General features: G+C 45.6%; 2 protein-coding genes and 1 long non-coding RNA gene across 15 annotated transcripts; 1 reads left to right on the top strand and 2 right to left on the bottom strand.

The window, feature by feature from the left end:
* Wdr13 (WD repeat domain 13) lies at positions 1–11239 on the bottom strand. Of its 6 annotated transcripts, none has more exons than XM_087600044.1 (10): positions 11101–11183; positions 10618–10697; positions 9706–10203; positions 8823–8932; positions 8573–8703; positions 7599–7906; positions 6661–6841; positions 6429–6570; positions 2720–2838; positions 1–2347 (listed from the first exon to the last, which is right to left on the bottom strand). In XM_087600044.1, the coding sequence occupies exons 3-10, from the start codon at positions 9709–9711 to the stop codon at positions 2163–2165; spliced, it is 1182 nt and encodes a 393-aa protein (XP_087456170.1). In that variant the 5' UTR covers positions 9712–10203; positions 10618–10697; positions 11101–11183; the 3' UTR covers positions 1–2162.
* LOC147998152 (uncharacterized) lies at positions 10524–25406 on the top strand. The gene is made up of 4 exons (XR_015646918.1): positions 10524–10578; positions 12199–12227; positions 13600–13638; positions 24426–25406. It is a non-coding gene; the product is annotated as an uncharacterized LOC147998152 (long non-coding RNA).
* Positions 21357–24794, bottom strand: Rbm3 (RNA binding motif protein 3). 8 transcript variants are annotated; one of them, XR_015646138.1, is made up of 7 exons: positions 24710–24771; positions 24023–24140; positions 23638–23744; positions 22893–23491; positions 22701–22794; positions 22272–22355; positions 21357–21951 (listed from the first exon to the last, which is right to left on the bottom strand). XR_015646138.1 is itself a non-coding variant. In NM_053696.1 (7 exons), the coding sequence occupies exons 2-6, from the start codon at positions 24123–24125 to the stop codon at positions 22295–22297; spliced, it is 471 nt and encodes a 156-aa protein (NP_446148.1). In that variant the 5' UTR covers positions 24126–24140; positions 24710–24794; the 3' UTR covers positions 21357–21951; positions 22276–22294. The 8 variants fall into 8 exon arrangements, 4 of the variants coding, with proteins under 4 accessions (NP_446148.1, XP_087455065.1, XP_087455066.1 ...); XR_015646139.1 differs by having other exon boundaries at positions 22276–22355; XR_015646140.1 differs by having other exon boundaries at positions 22272–22352.
* Positions 25407–26648: the final 1242 nt, after the last annotated feature.

The raw sequence follows: 26648 nt of genomic DNA, 5'->3' as shown, positions 1-26648 counted from the left end.
TTTGACCAATAACATTATTTTTTATTCTTTCTTGTTTGCTCAGTGTTTATTTTCCTTCAGGTTGTGAGTCAAAAGTGTCACCAAGATAATTTAACATAAAATGTCAACTCTGCCACCTCAAAAATTGCACAAGAAGTAAACTCCCCAAACATCATGCAAACAATATTATTCATCACCAATCATCCCAAAACCAGACTCATTAAAGAAAACGGAGAGTGTGAAGAAAAGGAGAAAGTTAGAGAAAACCGTTATTTACTCAAATTCTCTTGCTACCTACAGACCTTGGTTGACATGGTGCATACATTTGGTACAGAAATGCACAGGTCTGAAGTGTTAACCTTGGCAGGTTCTCTCAAGAGATTATTAGCATTTAACTGCGGTCTGGCAGCCTTTGCTGTACCTTCCAGCTGCATTAAGTTACAGTCCTCATAGAAAAATCACTGACCCCAAAGCTGGATTAGGGATGTTGGCACACACATCTGATTTTGACTACAATGACCAGTCCAGCTCACTGACATTCTAATCTAATAACCTAAGATCTGGCTGATGGAGTCAGAAATGCTTTTGGCTGGAAGTGACCATACTCTTAAACAAGAGAGGAAATAAATAGGAAATTGTCTTCTTCCCTCAAAGAGCTGCTGTTAGTCCCACAGCTCACCAGGTTGGGGACTCTGAGGTCTAAAGATGTTAGCCAGAGTTTCAATTGGTACAAATGTAGCAGCATATAGGAGCTGTAAGAGCCCCTTCAAATTTCTTCATCACCTAACCACTGATGGTGATCTGAGAATTTATTTCCTAGACAATACCCAATAATGAACATTAGTATTTGGTCTCTGAGAAGGTCCAGGACTGAAATACGGACCCTGGATGGACATGAGAGGAGATAGGTGTGACTTAGAGATTTCCTATTTCTTCTACCCCACAGCAGGAGCAGTGCCTTAGCCCCAGAGTCCATGGCTGTCTGCATGCTAATCTAGTACGCCAAGAACTCAATACTCTGCTCACTGCTTGTGGGACGCAACTCAGTGCACAGATTAAGTGTGGGGTCCACCCAAACAGAAACTTCTAATGTTGGCGAGTTTCACAACCTAGTCTGGTGAAAACCCTGAGGTTGAACTTAACATTCTGTACCTAATTTCCCTACTGCTCTCTGAGCTTCCTCCCTTACTATGGCCCAAGATGCCCCAAAGACGTGTCTCATGTCCTCTCGAACACTCCACCCAGTCACACTCTGACCTACTCCAGGCTCAGAGTCTCTGATCTAACCTTTCTTCCTGACAAGGATGTTCTCCTACACTACCCTATGACTTCCCTTATTTCATTCAGCTCTTTAAAATGTCATCCTGTTGGGAACACGTTTCCTGATGACATTGCCCCAAGAAGCTACCGCCCCTCCCATTCCTGCAAGCTCCTATCTCCTCCGTTTGTTTTTCTTCACAGCACTCATCTTTAACTATCGATCCTATTATATACAGATGTGTCTTGAACAAACAGGGTTATACCCCAACAAATCTGTCTTGAACTATCTTATGTTGAAAATGCACAAATATACCTACTGAACACCCTAGCTTAGTGTAACCTACCTGAAATGTGCCCAGAACACTGACATTTTTCTACAGGTAGGCAAACTTACCTAATGCAAAGTCTACTTTACAACAAAGTGTTGACTAGTTCACGTAATTTACTGAACACCATACTGAAAGTAGAAAAACAAAACTGGATAGATGCGTGTGGTTCGGTACCACTGAAAGGTCAAAAAGTCATAAAGTTGAAAAATTAGAAAGCAAATGCTACACCAAGGAATGGCTGTACTTTTGTCTTTTTGCCACTATTGAGATGCAAGCCCATAGGGGTTTGAGGCCCTACTTTTCAGAACAGCTCCTGACAACATAGTTGGTGCCCCCCTTCCTGTCTACTGACTGCATGCTTATATGACACATCACAGCAGATACTCAGTAAGTGCTTGTTGAAGGGACAAAACGAACACAGTACTGCACAATTGAGGAACTGGTCCCCATTCCACTGGAGGCCTGAGTGCTCCCTAGTGCCTCCTTGTGGGAGACCTGGGAGTTGCTCTTCAACACAACCACAGGAATTTAATTTATGACACAAGACTGGAGTGAAGGAAAAGGGATTGGTAGGCAGCACAGGGTAACAGGACCCTACTTTTGCTCTCGTCTCCAGACGATGACCATGCCACTGGCATCACTGGAGGCCAGCAGACTCTCGTCACAGTTGAAGCTGACGTCAAGCACGGGTGCGCTGTGGCCCTGCAGTTTGTTGACAGCAGCCTTGGCTGCCCGCTCCACATCAAAGAAGTGAACGCACATATCTTCACTGCCTGTTACTGTGCGGATGAAAGGGAGAGGCTATCAGGGGGCTACGGTGGCACTCCTAGGATGAAGTCCTTGAGGTTATGTGAGATGTGAGGGCCTCGGATAGCTTGGGGTAGTCTACAAAGAACTATCCCTAGAAGGGAGTTCATCTGCCTCCTTTGGTTCTGTGAGGACTATGGAGGTTTTAGGACAGTGTGGGCTCTGTATCTCAGCTGTGGAGTTCCCAAGCTGTTTGTGGCTCCATGTTTAAAGCGTTTAGATTTGACGCCGTTAAGGTACAGGAGATAAGGCCCAGGAAATCATGGGTGTCATGATGTTGGAATCAGGCTGGCTGCACTACTGGTCTCTGCCTTTTTCCAGCTCCCCTGCTCCTAAGTACTCACCCACACAGGCCCCCTGGCGGAAGGACATGAGGGGGCAGAAGATACTGCGTACAGGGTGGGAACTCTGTTCAATGGGGAAGCTTCTCTTCAGCTGTAGTGCCCCTTCGTTGTCCACCACTCTGAAGAGAAGGCAAAAGAGAAGGTTAGGGCACAGACTCAGCTTCAGGAGATGACCAGCTATGGGCCAGTATATGCTCTGAATCTTGTATCTCGTGTTTGCAAAATTCACATTTCTTTTTCATTTGGAGACAGAATCTTACTGTGTTCTACAGTCTGAACTCAGGCATTCAAGTGATCCTCCTGCATCAGGCCTTAGAGTGCTGGCATCATAGTTGCGTATCACCACACTAACTTTGCTTTACAATTACGTATTTTCAGTTTATGTGTGTTTCAGTTATGGGTGTTTTACCAGCATGTGTGTCTCCACACCACGCGTGTATAATACTAGAAGAGGCCAGAAGAAGGGTTGGGTTTCTGGAACGGAATTACAGGCAGGTGTAAGCTGTCATGATTGCTGGGAACTGAACTTCAGTCCTCTGGAAGAGCAACACATTCTTAACTGCTGCTGAGCCCTCACTCCAGCCCCTTAGGTTTGCTTGTTTAATTTAAAACAGGGTCTTACTGTGCAGTTCTGGCTAACCTGAAACTTGCTATGTAGACCAGGTTCGTCTTGAATTCCTATAGATCAACCTGCCTCCACTTCCCAAGTACTGTGATCCAGGACATGAGCTTCTTATGCCCGGCATGAAAAAACACACCTTTTTGAAGTGATTCTGGTTATTACGTTATACACCCCAGCTAAAGAATTGTAACGTGACAGAAGTGAGTGAGAACGAATTCTGTCCCCAAATCAAAAGAACAAAATAATTTAGGCTGTGGGTATATCTCAGTGGTAGAGTGTGTTACTAGCATGTATAAGGTTCTGGGTTCACCACATACCTATGGTCACTTGATTTTTGACAAAGGAGCCAAAACCATCCAATGGAAAAAAGATAGCATTTTCAGCAAATGGTGCTGGTTCAATTGGAGGTCAACATGTAGAAGAATGCAGATCAATCCATGCTTATCACCCTGTACAAAGCTTAAGTCCAAGTGGATCAAGGACCTCCACATCAAACCAGATACACTCAAACTAATAGAAGAAAAACTAGGGCAGCATCTCAAACACATGGGCACTGGAGAAAATTTCCTGAACAAAACACCAATGGCTTATGCTCTAAGATCAAGAATCGACAAATGGGATCTCATAGAACTGCAAAGCTTCTGTAAGGCAAAGGACACTGTTGTTAGGACAAAACGGCAACCAACAGATTGGGAATCCTACAACAGATAGAGGGCTTATATCCAAAATATACAAAGAACTCAAGAAGTTAGACCGCAGGGAGACAAATAACCCTATTAAAAATGGGGTTCAGGGGCTGGAGAGATGGCTCAGTGGTTAAGAGCGCCGACTGCTCTTCCAGAGGTCATGAGTTCAATTGCCAGCAACCACATGGTGGTTCACAACCATCTGTAATGGGATCCGATGCCCTCCTCTGGTGTATCTGAAGACAGCTACAGTGTACTTGTATATGATAAATAAATAAATCTTTAAAAAAAATGGGGTTCAGAGCTAAACAAAGAATTCACAGCTGAGGAATGCCGAATGGCTGAGAAACACCTAAAGAAATGTTCAACATCTTTAGTCATAAGGGAAATGCAAATCAAAACAACCCTGAGATTTCACCTTACACCAGTGAGAATGGCTAAGATCAAAAACTTGGGGTTGGGGATTTAGCTCAGCAGTAGAGCGCTTGCCTAGCGAGCGCAAGGCCCTGGGTTCGGTCCCCAGCTCCGGGAGAAAAAAAAAAAATTCAAAAACTCAGGTGACAGCAAATGCTGGCGAGGATGTGGAGAAAGAGGAACACTCCTCCATTGTTTGTGGGATTGCAGACTGGTACAACCATTCTGGAAATCAGTCTGGAGGTTCCTCAGAAAATTGGACATTGAACTGCCTGAGGACCCAGCTATACCTCTCTTGGGCATATATCCAAAAGATGCCCCAACATATAACAAAGACACGTGCTCCACTATGTTCATAGCAGCCTTATTTATAATAGCCAGAAGCTGGAAAGAAGCCAGATGCCCTTCAACAGAGGAATGGATACAGAAAATGTGGTACATCTACACAATGGAATATTACTCAGTTATCAAAAACAATGACTTTATGAAATTCATAGGCAAATGGATGGAGCTGGAAAATATCATCCTGAGTGAGGTAACCCAATCACAGAAAAACACACATGGTATGCACTCATTGATAAGTGGCTATTAGCCCAAATGCTTGAATTACCCTAGAACACATGAACTCATGAAACTCAAGAAGGGTTACCAAAATGCGGATTCTTCACTCCTTCTTTAAAAGGGGAACAAGAATACCCTTGGCAGGGAATAGAGAGGCAAAGATTAAAACAGAGACAGAAGGAACACCCACTCAGAGCCTGACCCACATGTGACCCATACATATACAGCCACCAAACTAGATAAGATGGATGAAGCAAAGAAGTACAGGCTGACAGGAACCGGATGTAGATCTCTCCTGAGAGACACAGCCAGAATACAGCAAATACAGAGGTGAATGCCAGCAGCAAACCACTGAACTGAGAATAGGACCCCCATTGAAGGAATCAGAGAAAGAACTGGAAGAGCTTGAAGGGGCTCGAGACCCCATATGTACAACAATGCCAAGCAACCAGAGCTTCCAGGGACTAAGCCACTACCTAAAGGCTATACATGGACTGACCCTGGACTCTGACCTCATAGGTAGCAATGAATATCCTAGTAAGAGCACCAGTGGAAGGGGAAGCCCTGGGTCCTGCTAAGACTGAACCCCCAGTGAACGTGATTGTTGGGGGGAGGATGGTAATGGGGGGAGGATAGGGAGGGGAACACCCATAAAGAAGGGGAGGGGGAGGAGTTAGGAGGATGTTGGCCCGGAAACTGGGAAGGGGAATAACAATCGAAATGTAAATAAGAGATACCCAAGTTAATAAAGATAAAAAAAAAAAAGGTTCTGGGTTCAATTCCCAGCATGAAATAAAGAAAAATAAAGAAAAGGAAACTGGAGAGATGACATAAGTGCGTAGAGACACTTGCTGCCAGGCCTGACAACTTGACTTCCATTCCTAGAAAGTACAGGCAGGACAGAACAGACCGCCACAAATTGTCTGCGTGCACAAACACATACATGTGGAAAAATCTAAAAGAAGGAAAGAGGACTAAGTCCTGCTAGTTTTGTTCTTTAGCTATAATGTTGGGAGTGGGATTCAGAGCCTCATACATGCTAGGCAAGTGCTCTCCCACTGACTGTGAGGATTAAATAAGGTGATAGATAAAAAGTGCTTTGAATGGGACCGGGTCATAGCAATGTTCACATAGATTCTTATTCTACTATTACTATTTATGTTGTTATTGATCTCACGATTATTGCAGAGTACATATATTATAGACTGGGAATCACTATAGTGCATATTGTGTATGTGTGTGTGTGGGGGGGGCGTGTTTCTGAGGATGGAACCCAGAGCTCTGTAATCCCCAACCCTATCTTCATCACATTACGAGGTCCTCTGTCTTCAGTGAAATTACTGTGATGGCGACAGGTTCTTGTTCCACTCTGAGGGAAAGGGCAGGCCCTCCCTGACAGGATGACTGTGAGTGGGGAGGAACCCACCTGTACAGCAGCAGTTTGTTCAGGCAGGCATTGATGAGCAACGAGGGGTCCCGTGCTTCACGGCTCACCCAGGACCGGGCAGAGATGCTGGTTACAGGGCTACCCTCATGCACTACTAGTCGCTTGGCTTTGGTCAGCTTTCCTGAATCCGTGGAGGCAAAAGTGAAGACAAGGACTGAGTCCTGGGAGAAGAAAAATCAAGGGTACCGAAACAGGGGTGGGGTCTGCCTACCTGTGGCCATGTCAAAGAGAAAGGAGAAGACACTGCCACGGTCATCACCTGCCCAGAGCAGCCGGCCAGGGGCATCAAAGGACAGGGCGAGGACACGGCCTGTTAGCTTGCTGGAGCCACCCTTTACTTTCTTGCCTGTGGAGATGTTCATGACGTGTACATTGTGCTTGGCATTCCCCACCTGTGGGTAGAATACATACACCATCATTCTGACCCATCTAGTCCTTTGTGGTTAATGCAGTGGGACTGTGGCAGGCATGCCAGGTGACCCAGGCATAATCCCTACTCCTTAGCTACTCCTCAAAATGCCCACAATAGACCAGTTGGGCTCACGAGACCAAAGCAGTCTCGTTCGTTCTCTGAGTCTGCAAAGCTCAGCTTTAACACCTGACATTTTTCCCTTACACCCTGGACTGCCCCCTCCTGAAGCCCATGAGCTGCTACCATTGTCAAGAGACAGAGCCACGAGTGCTAGCTCACTCATGGCCTGTTGTTCCCCTACATTTCAACTCCCTACCCCCCCAAGGCCATGCCAGACTTTCCATGTCCTTCCTCTGCCCTCTGACCAGTCTGTCCTGGAGTCTGACAACAGTGGGGCTGCCACTGATAGACTAGCCGAGCTTGGAGCCTCACCATCCTGCTCCCTAGCAGCAGCCCCTGTAGACAGAAAACTGTGAGACTGTGCTTGATGGGACCAGAGGAATCCCAGGGCCATGAGCCACTCCCTCCACCCCAGCCCAGGAGTGGAGACACAGTCAGCACAGCAAGGCCACACCAGATCATGAACTGTGCTCTTTTGTTGGTCTCTTTCCCTTTGAGTCTGACCACGGACTGCTGTATTAGGACTTGGGGGTATTAAACCTTATCCTCTACTGCCCCAGACAGCCCTCCAGACCCAGCGTGCCCGCCCTTGGTGAGCAGGTGTCCTGGAGTCTGACCACAGTGAGGTTGTTGTTGACCGGCTGGAAGGTACAGCACAGCAATTCGGCGCCATCAGGGTCAGGGATCTCACGGATGCAGCGGCCGTCTTCGGAGGCCCAGATGCGCATGGTGGCATCGAGGGAGGTGGACACGAGGATGTCATTGGAGAGGGACCAGGCGAAGTCCGAAACGCCACGCGTGTGGCCCCGTAGCACATGGAGCACAGTGGGTGGGGCAGGCACCAGCTGGCACAGGGAGATGCTGCCGTCCAGTGAGCAGCAGGCCAGGCGGTGCCGGTCGTCATTGGCGAAGCGCACCCTTGGGACTGCAAATGCCAAGGAGCCATTTGTGGGAGTCAACACATTCACTGAGCACAAGGAATGATAGCCTCCACAAAGGACTTTCCTTGGCTTATAAAGGTAGTTGCAATCTTAGAAGGCCTACTGTCAAAACACCCTCTAATTTTAGCAGGCATTTTGAGGACTGCAAAACTCTTCTGCAATGCAAACAAATTGTACTGTCTTATTGAGTACTTTACAATAATTAAGCTCTCAGGAGTTTGCAAAACCATCCACACATTGTGCCCCACTATGCCTTCTGCAAGGGAATTACCATCAGCAAAGATTTTGAACTCTTCCAAGAGACTCTAGAACTTGGGCAGCCTGCTACAAAGAGCTCTCTTGGGTTGCTGTGGCTTTTTTTTTTCTTTTTTTTCAGAGCTGGGGACCGAACCCAGGGCCTTGCACTTGCTAGGCAAGCGCTCTACCACTGAGCTAAATGCCCAACCCCTGTGGTTTTTTATAATAGTACCCAAAGTACCAAAAATGTTGCAGACCATTTGCAGAGAGCATTTGCATTTGCTAAAGGTTTTATCAGTGGTAATTCTTCCTTCTGAGTTGTGGTGCCAGAGGCCTTGCATTCTGGAAAAGGATGCCTTGGGTAGTTGTTTGAACAAATGCTTGGTGATGGGCCCTGCCACCCAGTAGCTCACCTGCCTCATCCACGTGTTGGTCAAAAACATGGTACATGCCTGCAAAGGCATAGTTTTCACTCAGCGATGTGTCCCCGGCCATGGCCCGACTTGCCTCTGCCACCGACGTGGGTACCACACTGCCGGGAGGCCTGAGCCCCAACAGGAAGTGAGGGGTGACAGGAGGTAGGTGTGGGTGTTCAGACTGCCACATCCCAGGGCCCCTCTCCTCCTGGTGAATCTCCACCCCCTGCCTGCCTCTGGTATGTACCTGTCCTCATAGACTGCACGGTTCATTTGTGCCTGTAGCTGGTAGGAACCTCTGCTGACAGAACGGCGATGTCCTCGAGCCCCCAGGGCTCTGGGATCGTCTTCAAAGTCCTGCAAATGAGAGAGTGTTGGGGATGGTGCATACCTCTAATTCTAGCCCTTGGGAAACTGAGGCAGGACGATCAATGAGCTCAAAGCCTGCCTTGGCTACATAGTGAATTTGAGGTCAGCCTGGGCTAGATGGTGAGAGCCTGTCTCAAAAAGAAAAGAAATTAGTCTCAGAACAGCTGAAGTCTGGAGCCTCATCTCTTCTCACCATACACGGTGCCAGCCACCACTGTCACTGCTCGCTTGTGCAGTTTCAACAGTTTCACTAGTGCCCTTGCTTCTGTCCTTGCCTGTTCAATACAGCCTTGGTACATACATGTTTTCCTCACAAGGAATGACTACTTTCTCCCCAGAAAACCACTCAGATCAGTTTCTCACTTCTGGCAGGTTTCAGGGTTACCTCCCCAGAGAAGTCTTCCCTACTAAACACAGCTCCCTCCTTTAGCTCAAAGCAGTGACTTTAGCTCATGAGCCTTACTTATACTAGGCAATCACTGAACTATATCTATGCACCAAACACTTGTCTCGTAACTGTTACGTTACTATCTTAGCACTGCTTGCTATACCATGGTAAGTTATCAACTCATCAATCTGACTTGCTCCGTGTTTATCTAATTCACTGTTTATCAATGTGCATGGACTTGGCGTCTATATTACCCTTTAGTCCTCTACTGACCCTGAAACAGTACTTTGTGCATCGCTGATGTTTGACCAAAGGCTGTGGTCATTATGGAGGCAGGGAAGATACATAGCAGGTGGTGCAGCCAGGAGCTCACCTCCATTCGATCAAGGGTAGTACGGCTGCTGCGGACAATACTGTTGCTATAGGCACGAGCACTGCCCGGCTCAGAGAGTGGCCCGTAGCGCTGGCCCAATAGCTGGCCCCGTAGCCTCAGGTACTGCCGACGCAGTGCTGGGGGGTGCCCAGCCTTGGCATTCTCCCGCAGCAGCTGGCTGCGCCGGCGGATATACTGGGTCCGAAACTGTGGAAACGTTGGTGTACGGTAGGCGTTGTACCTGTGGGGTCCAGGAGGCAGGGCAGGCAGCAGGCACAGGACAGAGGGAATAAATCAGCTCGAGGCATAGGGTGGTACTATGTTTGGCAGTGACTGAGATGGGAAGAGTGATCAAGAGCAGCAAAAGGGGATTTCTCTTGGGATTGTGATGGGGCAATTATGCAATAATTAGTGGTTATGATGAAAAGATCAGTCTGGCGACAATAGAGTTACTTTGCAGCTCTGTTGGGGTCAGTTTGAGCCAACTGTAATATCAGTCTAGCATGATGACATATGTCAGATTGGTAATGTACATAATGGAAGTTAGGGTCAGGTAATGGTAGAGGTTAGTATGGGGTAGCAATTGTGTAATAATAGTAGGATGGTGATATCAAGAAAAGTTGGGGAAGAGGATAGGCAATGAGGGACTAGATAGGAAGTCACCAGCCTGACTTCCACTACCCACCCAAAGACAGTCTCTTTGCGCATGTCCATTTCAAACCGCATTTTCCCAGCATGCTCTTTAGCACCTTCTCCAGCCCAGGCCACTGCACCGCAGGACTATCCTACACCAAGCTACTGCGCATGCTCACGCAGCCGCACTAGCCAACTTCTCCGCCCAGCTTCACTTATCACCATTGCTCATGCACCACAGTAAGTTCCGCTCCCATGGGCTCCAACCCCACGCCTCACCTCGCGTCCACTGCTAAGACTTGCTGCCACACCGCGGCCATTCCCTGGCTTCCTTCTTTGGTGCGTCTGCCTGCGGGAGCCTGCAGGGCAAGGGCTTGGAATGTCAGCGTTCCAGGCAGAGGAAATCTAGTTCCGCCCCTTCCACCAGGTGACAGTTGCCATAGATACGAAGTCCCTCCACACAGGTGATGTCGCGAAATCCCACTGGGTCGATAGCGTGGTCATCACCCCAGCCCTGCCTTTCCTGGGCAGCACGACGGTGACTCACAGCAGCAATTCAGACATGACCCCGCCCTTCCCAGTTGCCCTAGCAACGCCCCTCCCCCCCATAGCAAGTCTTGTTTGACATTCTCCACCCATCAAGCCTTCTGCCCTCTGCCTTCCCTTTTCTGGTCCTAGAGCATAGCCCAGGACCCAGGACCACCTCCGGGGCTACCCCTAGCGCTTGAGGTTCCCCCCCGGCGGCCCTGAGCCCAGTGTCACCCGTTCCTTCTCTCTCTTCTCCCTGTCTCAAGCTCCAGGCAAGATGGCTGCCTGCAACCAGAAAGAGCTGCGGAGCACAGAGCAAATCGATAGGAACTTTTCCTGGGGCGTGGGAGCCTCGCAGGCGCATTAACGGACTGTAGTTTCCCGTACAAGGACCGAGGCTCCACCCCTTGAGTTCTATTCATTTTCCCCTTGACACCTTTTGTATAGACAGGGATATTGTACTGGGATCCGAAGGATAGGGGTGCGTATGCCAACCACTAGTTAAAAATCAGAAATACGACTTTCTCATGAAAGTGGTTTAGGCTGCTGCTTAGCAGCACACATTTGGCCAGGCAAGTAAAATATATGCGGAAACCGACTCGTAGAATATTCTCTAGTTCTTAGAGCAGTGATGAATCTCTAAACACCTGTGATGAGAAGAATCCATGTGTGTGTTCACCGGGACTAAGTGGACTTGGAAGGTTGCCCCTAGGAAACTTGAGTATTTTAATAACAAGATGCAATTAGGAAAAACGAGCTTTGGGGTTTTGACCTAAGGAAACTATCCCAGTCGTCTATTATATTCATCTTAAACTAGAATCTGTATTCTCTCAGTGTCATAAACAGAATTTCCAAGGCTGAAATTCAAGATCGCATAGTGGTAATCCTATAAGGGGGTGAGGTAGGGGATAGAGGGTGGCAGGAGGATCATGAGTTCGAATCCAGGGTGGCTTAGCTAGTTAATTCCAGGCCACCCTGGACTACATAGTGAGAAACTACTTCAAAAAGCAAGCAGGCAGGATGGATATGGCTCACTGGGTAGTAGTTGTTGCACAAGCCTTTGCTGTTAAATCGCTAAGGGAAGTCAAGGCTGAAAATCAAGCCAGGAACTGAAGCAGAGACTGGAGAAACCTTGCTTACTGGCTTACTCCTCAAGGCATACTGCAGCCTGCTTCTTCAACCCAGACGCACCTGCCCACATCAATCGTTAGCCAAGAAAATGCTTCCACAATATCCCTATAGGCCAGTCTGATGGAGGCATTTTCTCAGTTGAGGGTCCTTCTTTCCAGTGTCAAGCTGACAAAAAACTAATCATCAACTAATGTTTTTTAGGTTGTCTGAAGTGAGGAACAAAATAATAGGTAAGTGAATCCTATTGATATCTCTCTTAAATATCCCCTGCAATCTAACTTCAAAAGAATAAACTATTACTTGGCACAAACATGTAGTGTTAACAAGGCTCTAATTATTCACTGGACAAAGAGCTGGATGCTGTTTAAGTAGCTAACATGTATTCATGTAATTTCTTATAGTATAGGGAAAGGACCCAGAGCCTCAGACATGCTGGGCAAGTACCTTTTGTTTAAAAAACAAGGTGTCAGGGTTGGGGATTTAGCTCAGTGGTAGAGCGCTTGCCTAGGAAGCGCAAGGCCCTGGGTTCGGTCCCCAGCTCCGAAAAAAAAACCAAAAAACTAAAAAACAAGGTGTCATGTAACCCAGGCTGCTTTCCAACTCATTATATACATGCTAGTCCTTCTGTCTTCACATCCCAAGTATTGGATCATCACAATGGCTTCCAGTCCTTTATCGTTTTTTGTTTGAGACAGACTCTTAAGTAGTCCAGGCTAGCCTTCAACTGGATATGCAGTTGAGTGGCCTTGAATTTATGATCCTTGTCTTTACCTCCCAGTGCTGGGATTAAAGATTCATGCCACCATGCTCCAGGTCTTTTTCTTTCTTTTTTTTTTTTTTTAGAATTATTTACCTTTTATGAGTCCACTGTTGTTGTCTTCAGACCTTCAGACAGGATTGTCTTCAGATGGTTGGGAGCCACCATGTGGTTGCTGGAAAATGAACCCAGGACCTCTGGAAGAGCAGTCAGTGTTCTTAACCACTGAGCCCTCTCTCCAGACCCCTAGAATTTTTTTTTTTTGAGACTCGGCCTTGCTAAGTCTTCCAGACTGGCCTGAACCTTGTGATCCTCCTTTCTTAACCTTCCAAGGAACCAGGACTACATTATTCATCACCACATCCAGGCAATTAAATCTTAAGAGGAATGTTGCGGATCCTGTTCCAATCTCTCATTTATAGATGAGAGAATCCACAGCACTAGAGGATTAACTGCCACTCATCTGTGATCCACACTTGATTAAAGAACATTATGATCAATGTGTTTTTAAAATGTATTTGGGAGAGGGGAACACACATACCAGTTCGTGTACGAAGGCCACTGGATGGCATACATCTGGGTATCAGGGATGAAGCTCGTGCTCACCTTTGGCAGCTTTACCCACTGTTGGTCCTTTTTTCCTGAGTTAGTGTCCAGATTGGATACCACTACTTATCAACGCAAAGAGTTTGTGCTAGCTTTTGTGTGTTTGCTGTTGTTTCAAGAAGCAGTATAAGTTTTCAAAAGGCAATAGAACTTGGCCACTGGGAGAGGCTCTGCTGATCTCAGGCAAATCCTGTAACCTGTTTGTGAATCAGTCTCACCTGAAAAAACCTGTCCCACAGGTACTGGGGGCTGGATGAGTTAATACACAGAAAGGTTTGGTGAGTACCTGAAATCTACTAAATTACAACTAGTTTTCGTGGTTAGACTAATTTGAAAATTGTATTTCCTAAATTAGCATACAATGTATTATTATAATATCTTCAAACATTTTCTGAGGGCTCAGAAGATAGCTTAATGGTTAAAGAGCACTTTCTGCTCATATAGAGGACCTGAGTTCAGATCCCAGCACCCACATCATGTGGCTCAGAACTGCTTATAATTCCAGTTCCAGAGACTCACTGCCCACTTCTGGCCTCCAATGCATACATGGCACACACACACACACAAAATGAAAGTCAAATATTGACTATCCTCTTGGCTTCTTGCCAACTCCTGCTTCCACTTGTACCCTTCCTTCAATAACCTCTTTTCTTTAACATCTCCCCCACCTCAAGGTTAGTCCCCCTTTCATTTTATGACTTACATTCACTTACTGCTAAACTTAAGGGGCTGTCAAGGTATTTCAGGCACAGCCATACTAATCAGAACTACAGCAACCTCTGGCACTTATTCTGCCATTTTCAATTTTTAGGGGTAGAGAGGTAGCTTAGCATTTAAGAGTGGGTCTGCTGTTTTCCAGTGGACCCATGTTCAGTTCCTAGGGTACCTGGCAGCTCACAACTCCCTGAAAAAACAGTTCCAGGGCATCTGATGGCCCGTGAAGGCGTGTGCACACACACATTTCTTTTCCATTTTCTGGTTTTTTTGAGATAGGATCTTTCTATGTAGCTTCTGCTGTTGTGGAACTTGCTCTGGAGATCAGAGTATACTGGAACTCATAAAGATGGGTTGGCCTCTGCCTAACTCCTGAAAGCAAGGATTCATGGCACCTCAGCTGATTTTGAGACCATGCCTATTATGTAGTTCTGGTTATCCTGAAACTCACTGTGTAGATCAGGCCTGTAGAGATCCACCCCGCTGCTGCATTAAAGGCATGCATTAGTGCAGCCAACTTTTCAAACTTTAAGTAATTTACATGCTCACTAGACTACGTGATAGTTTGAACAAGCTAATGAGAAGGCAGTCAGCTTGTAGCTAAGAGGCAGATGTCAGTGGCCAGGGAGTGTTTGAGGGCGAGTCTCATTCTTGGTGTAGGAATTGATGAAAAGCAGTTTCTGGAGGTTATAACTTTGGTTACAATGATTGAGAAAAGAACCTTAAACCCATGGGAGCTTTTAAGTCCCATTGCCTATAACAGGATACAGGATGGCACCACTGCACTCTGCTGTGCTCCATTGTGAAGTAAATCCTGAGGGGGTTCACTATGTATAGCCATAGATGTACAAAACGATGCAACCATAATCTGGACTACAGAAATCGCCAACCTCTGGAAGCTAGCTAATGCGGTTGACAAGAGTGGTCGTATTTGTCTTCTAACTGCATGCCCCTGATATACCAAGTCCCCAGTCCACTTGTAAAAATCCTTTGGTCTTAGGAATCCATTTTTAAAATTTATTTTATGTCTGTGAGTACACTGTTGCTGTCTTCAGACACACCAGAAGAGGGCATCAGACCCCATTACAGATGGTTGTGAGCCACCATGTGGTTGCTGGGAATTGAACTCAGGACCTCTGGAAGAGCAGTCAGTGCTCTTAACCGCTGAGCCATCCCTCTAGCCCTCAGAAATCCATACTTGAGAGTATGTTCACTCCTGAGTCTAGAATGGGCTCCCTAAGTCTGGGACAAGTCAATGTCTTGAGCTTCTTCACACTCACTGCTTACTGAGCTTATTCCTTCCATCCTGGTCTCCTGTCCCATTATTTGAATACACACTGCCTTATTTTCCTTCTGAAGGCCTCCTACTCCTTAATGCGACATTATAGTCTCCTCTGTCCACCTCCAACTCAGAAATCCACTTGCCTCCTGAATACCTCCTGGTCTTAAAATTGCGTGCCTGCACATGTGTGCAGAGGCACCAGTTAGATCAGTTACCAGTGGTGTGAACCACAGAACGTGGGTGCTCGACTGTTGAGCCACCTTTTCGGCCCTTAGGCAACACTTCAGTTTCTATAGATCTTCTTCATGAATCCTGAAGCAAATCGATGTTTGTCTTGCCCTAGAATACACACTAACACCCATCCCACATCAACTACAGGACAATGTCCTAGGGTCTTCCCATGTTTCCCTGAGCTATATTTATTATCTTAAAAGTGAGACAGGTTTCTAAATGGTCGGTAGGTTTTAGGGGATGGTAGGACTTGCTTTTTGGGACAACTTCTGAGTAGCCCTCGTGGGCCAGGAAAGTCTCCAGCTCAGAATCCCTGAATCTACTGAATAGTAGGATTAAAGGCTTCTGGAAGACATTCTGGAAGGCAAGGGTATGATCCTTTTGCCTGAAGAATCCAGACAGGAAGCCAGGCTATGGAGCTTGTATATGTGTAACCTGTGTGCACACATGCCCAACTGTACAAGTTCATATTCAGCCAGGCAACACCTAGCAGATTTCTCAATCATTCTCCATCTTTTTAAAAACTTATTTTGAAGTTATTTTGAGTACACTCTTGGCAAGTGTACTCAGTCTATGTTATCTGCATGTGTTCATTTTAGGGTTGACCACACAACTCTTGTACTTAAGGCTTGAGAGGTCCCCTAATTGAATCTGGGAGCTCACTCATTTAGCTAGAGAGCCAGAGGAAAGCCCACTTCTCAGTGTTAAGTTATAGTTGTGCCTCCCTTATGCGGCCCACACTTAGGTTCTATCGTTGCACAGCATGCACTTTACAGACTGAGCCATCTTCACAGAGGACTTGCAGGGAGAAACACGAACAAGACTGGCAGAATAACTAGTTGATTATCAATCATGTTTCTGTGTGGTGGATGATTTAACTATACCCTCAATACCTTTTTTTTTTTTTTGGTTTTTTTTCGGAGCTGGGGACCGAACCCAGGGCCTTGCGCTTCCTAGGTAAGCGCTCTACCACTGAGCTAAATCCCCAGCCCCATCTTTCATATTTTTAAAAGATAGTTTTAGCTTTTTAAAAATATTTACGATATACCTGCAGGCCAGAAGAGGGTACCAGATCTCACAGATGGTTGTGAGCCACCATGTGGTTCCTGAGAATTGAACTCAGGACCTATGGTAAACTAAGTTGGCCCAGGCTGGTCTATAACTTGAGATTCTTACTTCTGCCCTTCCTGAGGTGATAGAGATTATTCCAAGCTTGTAAGCAAAAGAAAACACACACACACACAGGCTTCCCAGGCTGCTAAGTAAGAAGGCCTAGTTAGCTGTGACTGGAACAGTGATGAGAAATGCCCATAGGCACTAATGAGAGCTAATGCTACTGCCATTTGGATGCTGGGAATTGAACTCTGGAAAGGCCCTTAAGAGCCAAAATTCTGTTAGGACTAGATGCAAGTTCTCCTGGATGAAATTGGACTACATTTCCTGCAACTGTGGTTTCCTATTTTAGCTCAAGCTACTTAACAATCCTGCATGGTGTAGTAGGGACAGGGGCCAAGAATTCCCATCTTTAGTAAAAGAGAAAAAAATCTTTACTAAGGGTTTATGGGCATAGTGTACTAAGCAGGACTGCCTCTCCATCAGCTCTTAGCCAGATTTTCTTTAATAATGTCTCTAAGGTCATGGTCTTGTATCACAATAGAAGCCCTAAAACTCTTAAATCACCAATGGGTCAAAGAAAACAAAATTCAAATCTTCAAGAATGTAAATAGCACTCCTTAGGTGGTATATCTCACCACTTCAGTCTGTTTGTGTAGAGCCTTTGTTGTAGTCTTTAGGGTTTCTGGCAACCATGAACATAGTACCACTATGGCCTCCTATCTAATTTTAAAGGACAGTGTATGCTTATACACCTTGAAATCACCAAACATTTGAGAACTTATTTCCTTCTTTAAGTGACATAGAGCTGGAGCACATTTGATCATATAATTAGCAAAGCTAAAGGTAAAAATGTCAGGAGTGCAGATGCATATTCCAACATATTTGGCCTATGTCTCAGGAGTTATTCTAGGATCTGGGAATAGAAGTCAGACCAAGAGGGGTTGGGGATTTAGCTCAGTGGTAGAGCGCTTGCCTAGCAAGCTCAAGGCCCTGGGTTCGGCCCTCAGCTCCGAGGGAAAAAAAAAGATATCTGGGCTCAAATCCCAGCCCACATGGCAATTTATAACTGTAACTCCAGTTTCAGGGCATTCAACTCCCTTACACAGACTACTTTGAGGCAGAACATCAATGAAAAGAAAATTGGGGGGGGGGGTGTCAAATCAGGCCTATGAACTAGTATCTACACACCCAGCCCCCACAAGCCGAAATCAATCAGGGTTCCAACAAAACCCAGCACCCTTTATGAGTCCATGTTGCTCTTGCAGATGACTTGAGTTTAGTTCCCAGTGCCACTGGGTGGCTTCAAACTGAGACCAAACTGAGGCCTTTAATATTCAGGCGTCAACCATACAGAGACCAAAATTCAAACAATGATTTTGGGGGCTGGAGAGATGGCTCTGTGGTTGCTCTTCCAGAACCCTATCGTGGCAGGCTCACCACTGATCTCCACTTCTAGGGGAACTGACACCCTTGCACAGACATACATGCAATACACATGAAAGCTTTTTAATTAAAATTTTAATAATTATTTTGGAAAATAAAGGCATATCAAAAGGTTTGCACTTGCTTATAAACTTTACAAAAGCCAAGATAGAGATCCAACATAAGGACAGTATTCAACCTTAAAGTAAAAGCAGAGATAGCTCAACAATAGCATACTCACCTCATATTCCAAGTCCCGTTTTCTTCCTGAAGACAGCATCACCATAGTGATACTGTAGCACACACTTAAAAGGCGGATAAATCATTTTCACAGACACCAAAAGCACATTGTGTGAATGCAATAAAATGGCAATTATCTTCAATGTGTGTCACCAAACCATGCCCTATGCTTTAAATATATACTATCTTGGAAATAAAAATACCTACAGGAATAAGAATTCAAGCTTCTGAAGAGGGAATGTGCCTCACAGCACTTGGGAAGTGGAAGCCAGTTTGGGCTTCATAAAGTCCCATCTCAAAATAAGCTTTAGGTTGGTGGACTGCTTACTTACCTATGAATCCCCTGCAATGACAACTAGTGAAGCAGAAAATACTACTTTGCTGAAACAGGTTTTAGAAATGTCAACTTAATACTTTATGTACGTGTTAGCACGTGTCAAATAAAAACTTTGTTGAATGGTTAAAGTCAAATTGTTTTAACTCTGCTCATTTTCTAAAGTGTCATCTGCTCCCTTCCCCAGTCAGTTAAACTGGACACAAACATCTTTTTGGCTAGAAACCCCCTGCTTTTGCGTATCAGTCTAATTCAAAGCAAATGGGTCCCACAAATTTTATATTTTGATGCACAAGAAATCCTTACTAAATGCTTTCCCATAGGCCATGCTAATTTGTTAAAATAACAGAAACTTAGTGAATTTTCATCCATAGTACAAGATCATAAAATTTGCTTCACACATATCAAGGGTTTGCCTTGAATTCAAAACCATTCTTCAAATAAAATACAGGTTTATTTTGGGCTGGAGACATGGCTTGAAGGTTAAGAGCACTGACTGCTGTTCCAGAGGTCCTGAGTTCAAATCCCAGCAACCACATGGTGGCTCACAACCATATGTAATGAGATCTGATGCCTTCTTCTGGTGTGTCTGAAGACAGCTACAGTGTACATGAATACATAAAAACACTAAGAGCCTTACTATAATTGTGCTAATTATTTAGGAAGTGGCTTTAAAACGCTCATCAGGTTGCACCAATATTTTTCTTGCCATCAAACTGGAAGCAGCAATGCTTTTAGAGCTTGTGAACCACAAAGGATAGCCTCAACCGTGTAAAGGGAGAGGACTGTAGCTGAGAAGGGTGTAGGAACCTTACAAAACCAGGATACTGACTTTTCACATGCCCTAACCATAGATCTGACTCTGGAAAGATAGGATAGTACATTCTCTATCCGTTCAGTGCAAAATGTGGTATAAGGTTATGTGGTAGCATTATTTAGGGAGTTTATCCATTTTAAACATTTTTCTGTTTAAAACTCTAAAATCCACCAAAAAGCAGTTTCCATTTTAAAAATGCTTTAGTTGAAGATAGGAAGCAGGGCCTAAAAACTGATCTTTGGAGGCTGAATAGAGCTGGCCTAGCATGCAACAAGCCTATGGGCTCAGTCCCAAGGAAGGCATCACACTCCTGTAATTCTAGCACTAATGTCCTTTGCCTGTGATGTTTGCTACTGTGGTTCTAGGGTCAACCTCACGCTGGCAGTTTGGGGAGCTTTGGACCTCTAATTTGAGTTTTACTAAGGTCTGCATGACCTTTGCAGTGGACCCCCTGGGCCATTTCCTTCCCAACAATTAGCACCTAGACATAGGCTTTCCATAGCTAATCATTTTATCTCCAGTTATCCATCTGGAAAGTAGAACAATTGTCACAGAAATCTGAGGCTATTTTTATGTTCTTTGTTGCTGTTAATACACACATACACACACCTAGGAAATCTACCCAACCATTGTCATTTGTGGTTGATGATAAAATAGGACCTCAAGTGACACTGGGTTTATTTCCTCCCCACCCCTGACCTTTAAGGCAAGTGGTTCTGCCAGTTCCCACCACCTTACTTCCCCAAAGGCCCAGCATAGAGTGCTTCCTCTGACCAAGTACCCACCTGGTAGGGTTAGCCACAATGCCCCATAACCTGGGCCTGGCTCAGTGGGTGAAGCAGTATTCTGGGAAGTTCCTGAGTCTTCATCCACCTGCCAAAGCAAATTCATGACCATTTGGGTGGGAGAAAGGAGGATCCTTGGGGCCTGTTCCTGCTAGTTGGGAGACGCTTATGTGGAGCCTCCATGCCCCAAGGATGAAGCAAACTGTTTAGAGTAATAAATGGTGAGTCTGCAGCCTGGAGGTATTATGCTCAGTAATGGCCAGGTGAAAACCATTCTAACTGGAACTAATGAAGGACTAAGACCCATGGGATCCAAAGATACCCACTAGAACACTCACTAAAATTAAAGCAGAACTGAACAGCTAATGATAGCCCCCACCCCCAAATTTACAGGGCCACCATGGGCTTCTCACTTAAGACAATGTTTATGACAGAATATTGTTCTCAGTGGCTTTTTATAACTTATTCATCTGACTCTCCTCCCCAGATGTGGAACACTATGCTAAAGAAAGGAGAAGTTAAATCTCTCATTAAATGTCAAAAGGGCAGGGAGAAGAAACACCCACATTTGAATTCAGGAATCTGAATCCAGGCTGAACTTTAATCCCTATTTTCTAGTCACAGTATATGTCTCACATATATCACCACAATCCCCTTCAAAAAAGTGTGCTACTCTGTCTGTATAGGGTAGAGTCAGGTCATGAGATTAAGGCACTTAATATTTTCTGAACAATCTTGCAAGGGTATCCATGTACCTTGTGCTCAGAAAAGCAAACTTAAGAAAACAGTTGTGAAAAGAACCAAGAAACCAAGAAATGACTTCAGACAACCCAATTCTAGTCATAAGGGAATCGACTTTCATCTGCAGCCATCACATCTCATGTCTCACCATACAGCCAAAGGAACCCAAACTTTACTAACTTCATATTCAAGCCTCAACCCTTTTGGCACTTCCTGCCCATCCCGGGGCCTTTTCCAAGCTTCGTCTTCCTGTCTTGCTTCTAGTTCTACATTGTCAACTGGGTTGAATAAGGAAAAAGCATTATCAGTATTGATTTGTGTTCAGGTTTCATCTTTTAATTAGCTCCATAAAGGACATCCTAAACACATCAGACACAACAGAATACTTTTTCTTCCAGTATTAAAAAATGACATTCACAAACATTTTAAAGAAGCTCTTCTATATAATCAGGACAGTGATCTTTAATAAAAAACATCTCTAGTAATCATGATCTTGATGTAGATTGTTCATAGGTACATTCAGAAATCACTTTCTGGCCATGAGAAAACATCATTTACAAATTTTTAATGTCCCAAAATACACATTAATTTAAAAAACTTGATTTATCCTGGCCACTTTTTTCTCTTGGCCAGCAACAATAATCCTGAGTGCCTCAACAAAAATTCTGATAAAAGGAAAAATATTGGGACCGTTAACAAATGTCTTAAAATTTGTCTTTAAAAGGGGGAAAAGTGTTTAAAGAACACATGGAGCTTTCTTAAAGTTCTTTAACAAACTACCTTGGGAGCTCAATTCAAAAATAGAACTTGATGTACTAAAACAGACGTTTCAGCGCAGCTCCAAAAATCTTTATAAATACAGCAATTTGCAAGGACGATCCTGGATCAGAAGTGTTATTCCTTGTGTATCTGAGAACAGTAAGAACGGTACAATTTTGATGTCAGGAAGAAACAGGCTGATAACATGCTAACCTCCCAGAGTTGATAAAGACGCAGCACACCAGACCTCTTTTATTTCCACCATTCCCCTAGAGATTACTTTCAGAACATCCCCCACCCCCGCAACTAGTTCTGGCATGCATACGATAGCAAGAGCAGGGGAGTGGAGGCTGACAGATTGGCTGGAAGGCAGCAGAGATAAAGGGCAGTGTGGTGAGAAAAAAAGCAAAAGGGAAGAGAAGAGGACCTGATGAACACAGATTGACAAAGTGCCAATATTCAGGTCTCACCTACATTGTGTGCATGCCCCATCTCAGTTGTCATAATTGTCTCTGTAATTTCCTCCTGAGTAGCGGTCATAGCCACCCTGGCTTCTGGGAAAAAGCGATGTTGTTTTACAAAAATGTACCCTACTTTGTATACGTTACATATTAAAAACTATACATGTCAAATTTCATAATAGTGTGTTCACAATATAAATTTTAGCTAGTTTTTGTGATAATGGAAATTATATCCATGAGGTTGGCACATGGTGGGCACAGGCAATTGACCTTTGATATATCCAGCCACACAAAACTTTCAAAAATGTATAAACAGACCACATCAAACATATGAGCCTCATGTAAACTTCCCATTTCCAGCTAAACTATGTATGAGTATTAGGCTACTGAATTCTTAAGAACACTGGTACCTCACTATCCCAACCTCTTAGTACCCACCTGCCACTGTAGTCTCTAGACCGCCCATACCCATATCCATAGCCTCCAGGTCGGCTGTCGTATCTTCCACTTCCATATCCCTGGTCTCCACCACCTGCAGAAAAACATTGAAGTAACAGCTGTTCAGACATACGCACCTAACAAATTAGACGGCTCTACCTAAAGTCATAATCAAACCATGACTGCACTTACCTCTAGAGTAGCTGCGACCACGCCCATGGGCCCCAAAGGCACCCCCTCTGGTTCCCCTGGCAGACTTGCCTGCATGGTCCACACGGATTTGGCGCCCATCCAGGGACTAGGTATGGGAAGGAGACAGATACAAGGAAGTGTTGTCAGTCAGTCAATGTAGTGATGAGGGAAGAATGGGCATAGGCAGGTAGGCAAAAGCCCAGAAATTCTTGCTGGGCACCAAAATCTGGGTGCCATGACCAAGACAAGCTCCTCTGACCAAAATGGCTTCACCAGGAGCTACAGAATCCCACAAAAGGACCTGAATCCACCGTGCTCCCCTGCTACTACTTACATCTTGACTGAACTCAGGCTGAGTTCTCCTCCCCACTCCTCTAAGCTGCCCGACTATTAGGGCTAGACGCCTCTCTTGGTTTGAGGCTTCAGAGTCCATCCCAGCAGACTCACGAGGTCCTCTCCGGGCCAGGCCCACAGGTCTGCAGACTCTACTACCTAAGCCCAGAGCAGGTCAACCATCCACAGGTGGCTTCTCGGCCTCATGCAGGACCAGTCGTCGCCTCCCAGGCAGCCCGGCTCTGTCTGCCGCTGCCCTCCACCCCCTAGAACAGAAGGCAGTCATGCTCCTGTGAGTGGACACTGCGGGGCTTCTTGGCCACGCTGCCCCTGGCAGACATAGAGGGAAAACAGAAAGAACGAAGAAAGTGGCAGACAGGGAGAAGGCCCCTCTGCAGGCAGGAGGCCTCACCTCTCCATTCATGGCTCTCATGGCATCGGAGGCATGCTCTGGGTTTGTGAAGGTGATGAAGCCAAAACCCCGGGATCTTTGAGTCTCCCGGTCCTTGACAACAACCACTGGGGAGGGTGGGGGAGAGGCAGAAATACATATGTTAGAACATTAAAGTGGAAGGCAATAGCCTGCCAAGCAAACCAGGCACAGGCACAGCCACAGCAGCACACATCAAACAGCGCCCCCACCAACTCCTCCTCCCCCAGAAAAAAAATCCCGTATCCCATTGTATTTTTCTCAGCCTAACTGTACCTCACAGACGCGGAAGGCAGAATTTCAGGTTTTAGTCCTAGACTCACTCTTACCCACCAACCCTCAACCTGGGGGCTGATCCATGGCTCACCCTCAGAGATAGGCCCGAAGCTGCTGAAGTGGTCTTCAAGTGCCTGCTCATCAGTGTTGAAGTTGAGCCCTCCCACGAAGAGTTTTCCTTCTTCAGAAGACATGGCAGAATCCAAGTCCTAGAGGGAGAGTGTAAGGAATTTTGGGGGGTCGATGTGGCAAGTGGTGAGGTGTAAAACACTCGGAGACAGAATTACGGGGAAACACAGAGAGTGAGGAAAAAAATAATTCAAATAGCAAGGGGCTCGGGAGCAGAAAAGGCGGGAATCAGCAAGGCCGGGTGAGCCCATCCGCCATTTGATGATTACTACCGCGCATGCCTACAACATCTCAGGCCGCCACGCCCGTCATTTTGTATGGTCGCGCAGGCCTACAGCAGCATTGCATTTCCTCTTTCCCCGCAGAACAAGATGGCGGCGGTCACGTGGGAAGAGACAGCCGATATAGGTTGGCGCATGGTCCCTACCACCGCCGCCGACCCGGCCCGTGCCTTCCGGCATCCCACCCGTTCAGATGCAGCACACCAGCCTCACAATTAAGAGATTTTTGCCTTCGAGCCTGGAACTAACCGACCTCGGAGCTCAAGCCTACATGTCGGCGGCCACTATTCCTACTCTCTCGTCCCTCGCCCCTGAAGGGCAAGGAAGTGAGGTGGGGGATGATCACTGGGCAAGATAAACGCACTTACCTGGAAATTAAAAGTCAGAAGACTGCAGAGACGACGAGCTCTAAGGAACCGGGAGAACAGAGAGACTGCGGCGCGGGAAGACGCCTGATAAAGTGTGCGTAGCGGTGACGACACAGAACGTCCCCCAGCTCGCCCTGGCGTGCGTGCTCATTGGTTGAGGCCAGCGGCGGGGGCTGGGAAGAGGGCGAGGAAGGCGGAGGCAGCAATTTGCCTTACCTCTTCCGGGAATACAGAGGAACTTTATAAGTTTAGTGTGTTCTCATGCTAGCGTCTCTATTCTGGCTGAAAGACTGACCCCCCTTTCCATCTCAAACGGTTGAATCCATATAGCCTTTTTCTCCCTGACGTCATTTTCAGTGTCTTTGACGTCATTTCTCCCTTTCCATAGGAAGTCTTAATTGACAGTAGATCGGTGCCAACGAACTGCCATCCTCAGAAACCAATCTTCTTTTCTTTTAGGACTTTAACCGCATATCCCTTAAGGGTCCAAGACCTTCAGCGTTCTTCATGTCAGACCTTTCATTTCCAAACGCTTAGCGCCTATCCCTAACATCTAGCCGTGAGCTATGGGACTCCTTCCCTTAGGTCATCCTCTGACTTAAGCTCGCATCCTTATCTGACAGTCTCTTTAAACCTGATATGCGTTCAGCAATACAGGTATCCTAGCTTCAAAGGGTGCAAATCCAAATCCACAAAATGAATTTTGCTCTCTATTTAGGATACTGGCCCTTGAGTCAAAGGATGAACTTTTGCAATACATAATGGAATCCAAAGCAAGTAATGTCTAAGTCCACCGTCTGACAATTGGATCTTTCCCAGCCTTCAGTGTTTAATAATAAACAAGTGTTTGCTTCCATGGACTCCACATTTTTCGCTCCTAGAATTAATTTGTTTAATATTGACATTGTAAAGGCCTGTCCCTGACTCCCCCCACCAACCTCACCACAGATTTGCTAATCTTCAGATGCTATTCATCTACAATTCCTGCTAAGCTTATTTCCATATTCTCAGTGATTTTCATGGACTTTCAGGTTATTAAATTTTATAAGTAGTTATCTTTAGTTGAATACATTTATTTTTGTTCTAATCTTTTCTCACCCTATGGTCTATACCTCACTGTATGTTCAGGCTACTTTGGAACTCATAAACCTTTTGCCTTAGCCTCTTCAGTGCTGGAATCTCCACAACCAACTTGTCTATATTTTTAAAGAAATCCCCCCCCCCGGTGCCCCAAGTTCCCAAAATTCTCTTCTGCAACTTATATCTGTTAGCTGCATAGTTCTGCTTTTAGTTTAAGGTCCTCAATCCTTGTATAGTGTTCAGCTCAGTGGTAGAGTGCCTTCCCGGTATGTGTAAGTCCCTTGGCTTATATCCCAACAAAGAGGAGTGCTGTGTTCGGTTTTACTGTGCCATTGAACCAGATGTCTCATCACCATCTATCAGGAAACTGAGGCAGGATTGTGAATTTAAGGCTTTAACAGGTTCCAGGCTAACTTTAGCTAGCCTGTGGTAAGACCCTATATTGAAATAAGCAAACAAAAGTAGGACAACTTTTGGAATTGCATTTAATGTAAAGAGTTGAGACCAGCGTCATATCACGTGTGGTTTTAAGGTCCCATTAGGCTTTGGCACCTTAGTTGGGTATGACAACTTAGAGCAGTAATCCTAGGCTGAAGGGGAGGCTGAAGCAATAGGATCTTTCATTCAAGGCCAGCCTGGACTACCTAATTGTTTACACCCCACCTGCCAAACTCCCAAGAAAAAACGCCAAATGAATTGGAGCCTAATTCTCTTGCACCTTGAGTATGGACTGGACTTAGGGGAGCAATTGTAATAATCAAAGCAGAAGTCAGAGTGTGTCATGACTGGGTCGTTAAAAGGCACTTTGGTTTTCTGTTCTTTCATGCAGATTGAGCAGTCTGTGAAATGTTTGCTGGTT

This window comes from Rattus norvegicus, chromosome X, assembly GCF_021556685.1.
Source record: "Rattus norvegicus strain SHRSP/BbbUtx chromosome X, alternate assembly SHRSP_T2T, whole genome shotgun sequence".
NCBI classification, from domain to species: Eukaryota; Metazoa; Chordata; class Mammalia; order Rodentia; family Muridae; genus Rattus; species Rattus norvegicus.
The sequence above is the reverse complement of the archived record's forward strand: the minus strand, read 5'-3'. Positions and strand labels throughout refer to the sequence as shown.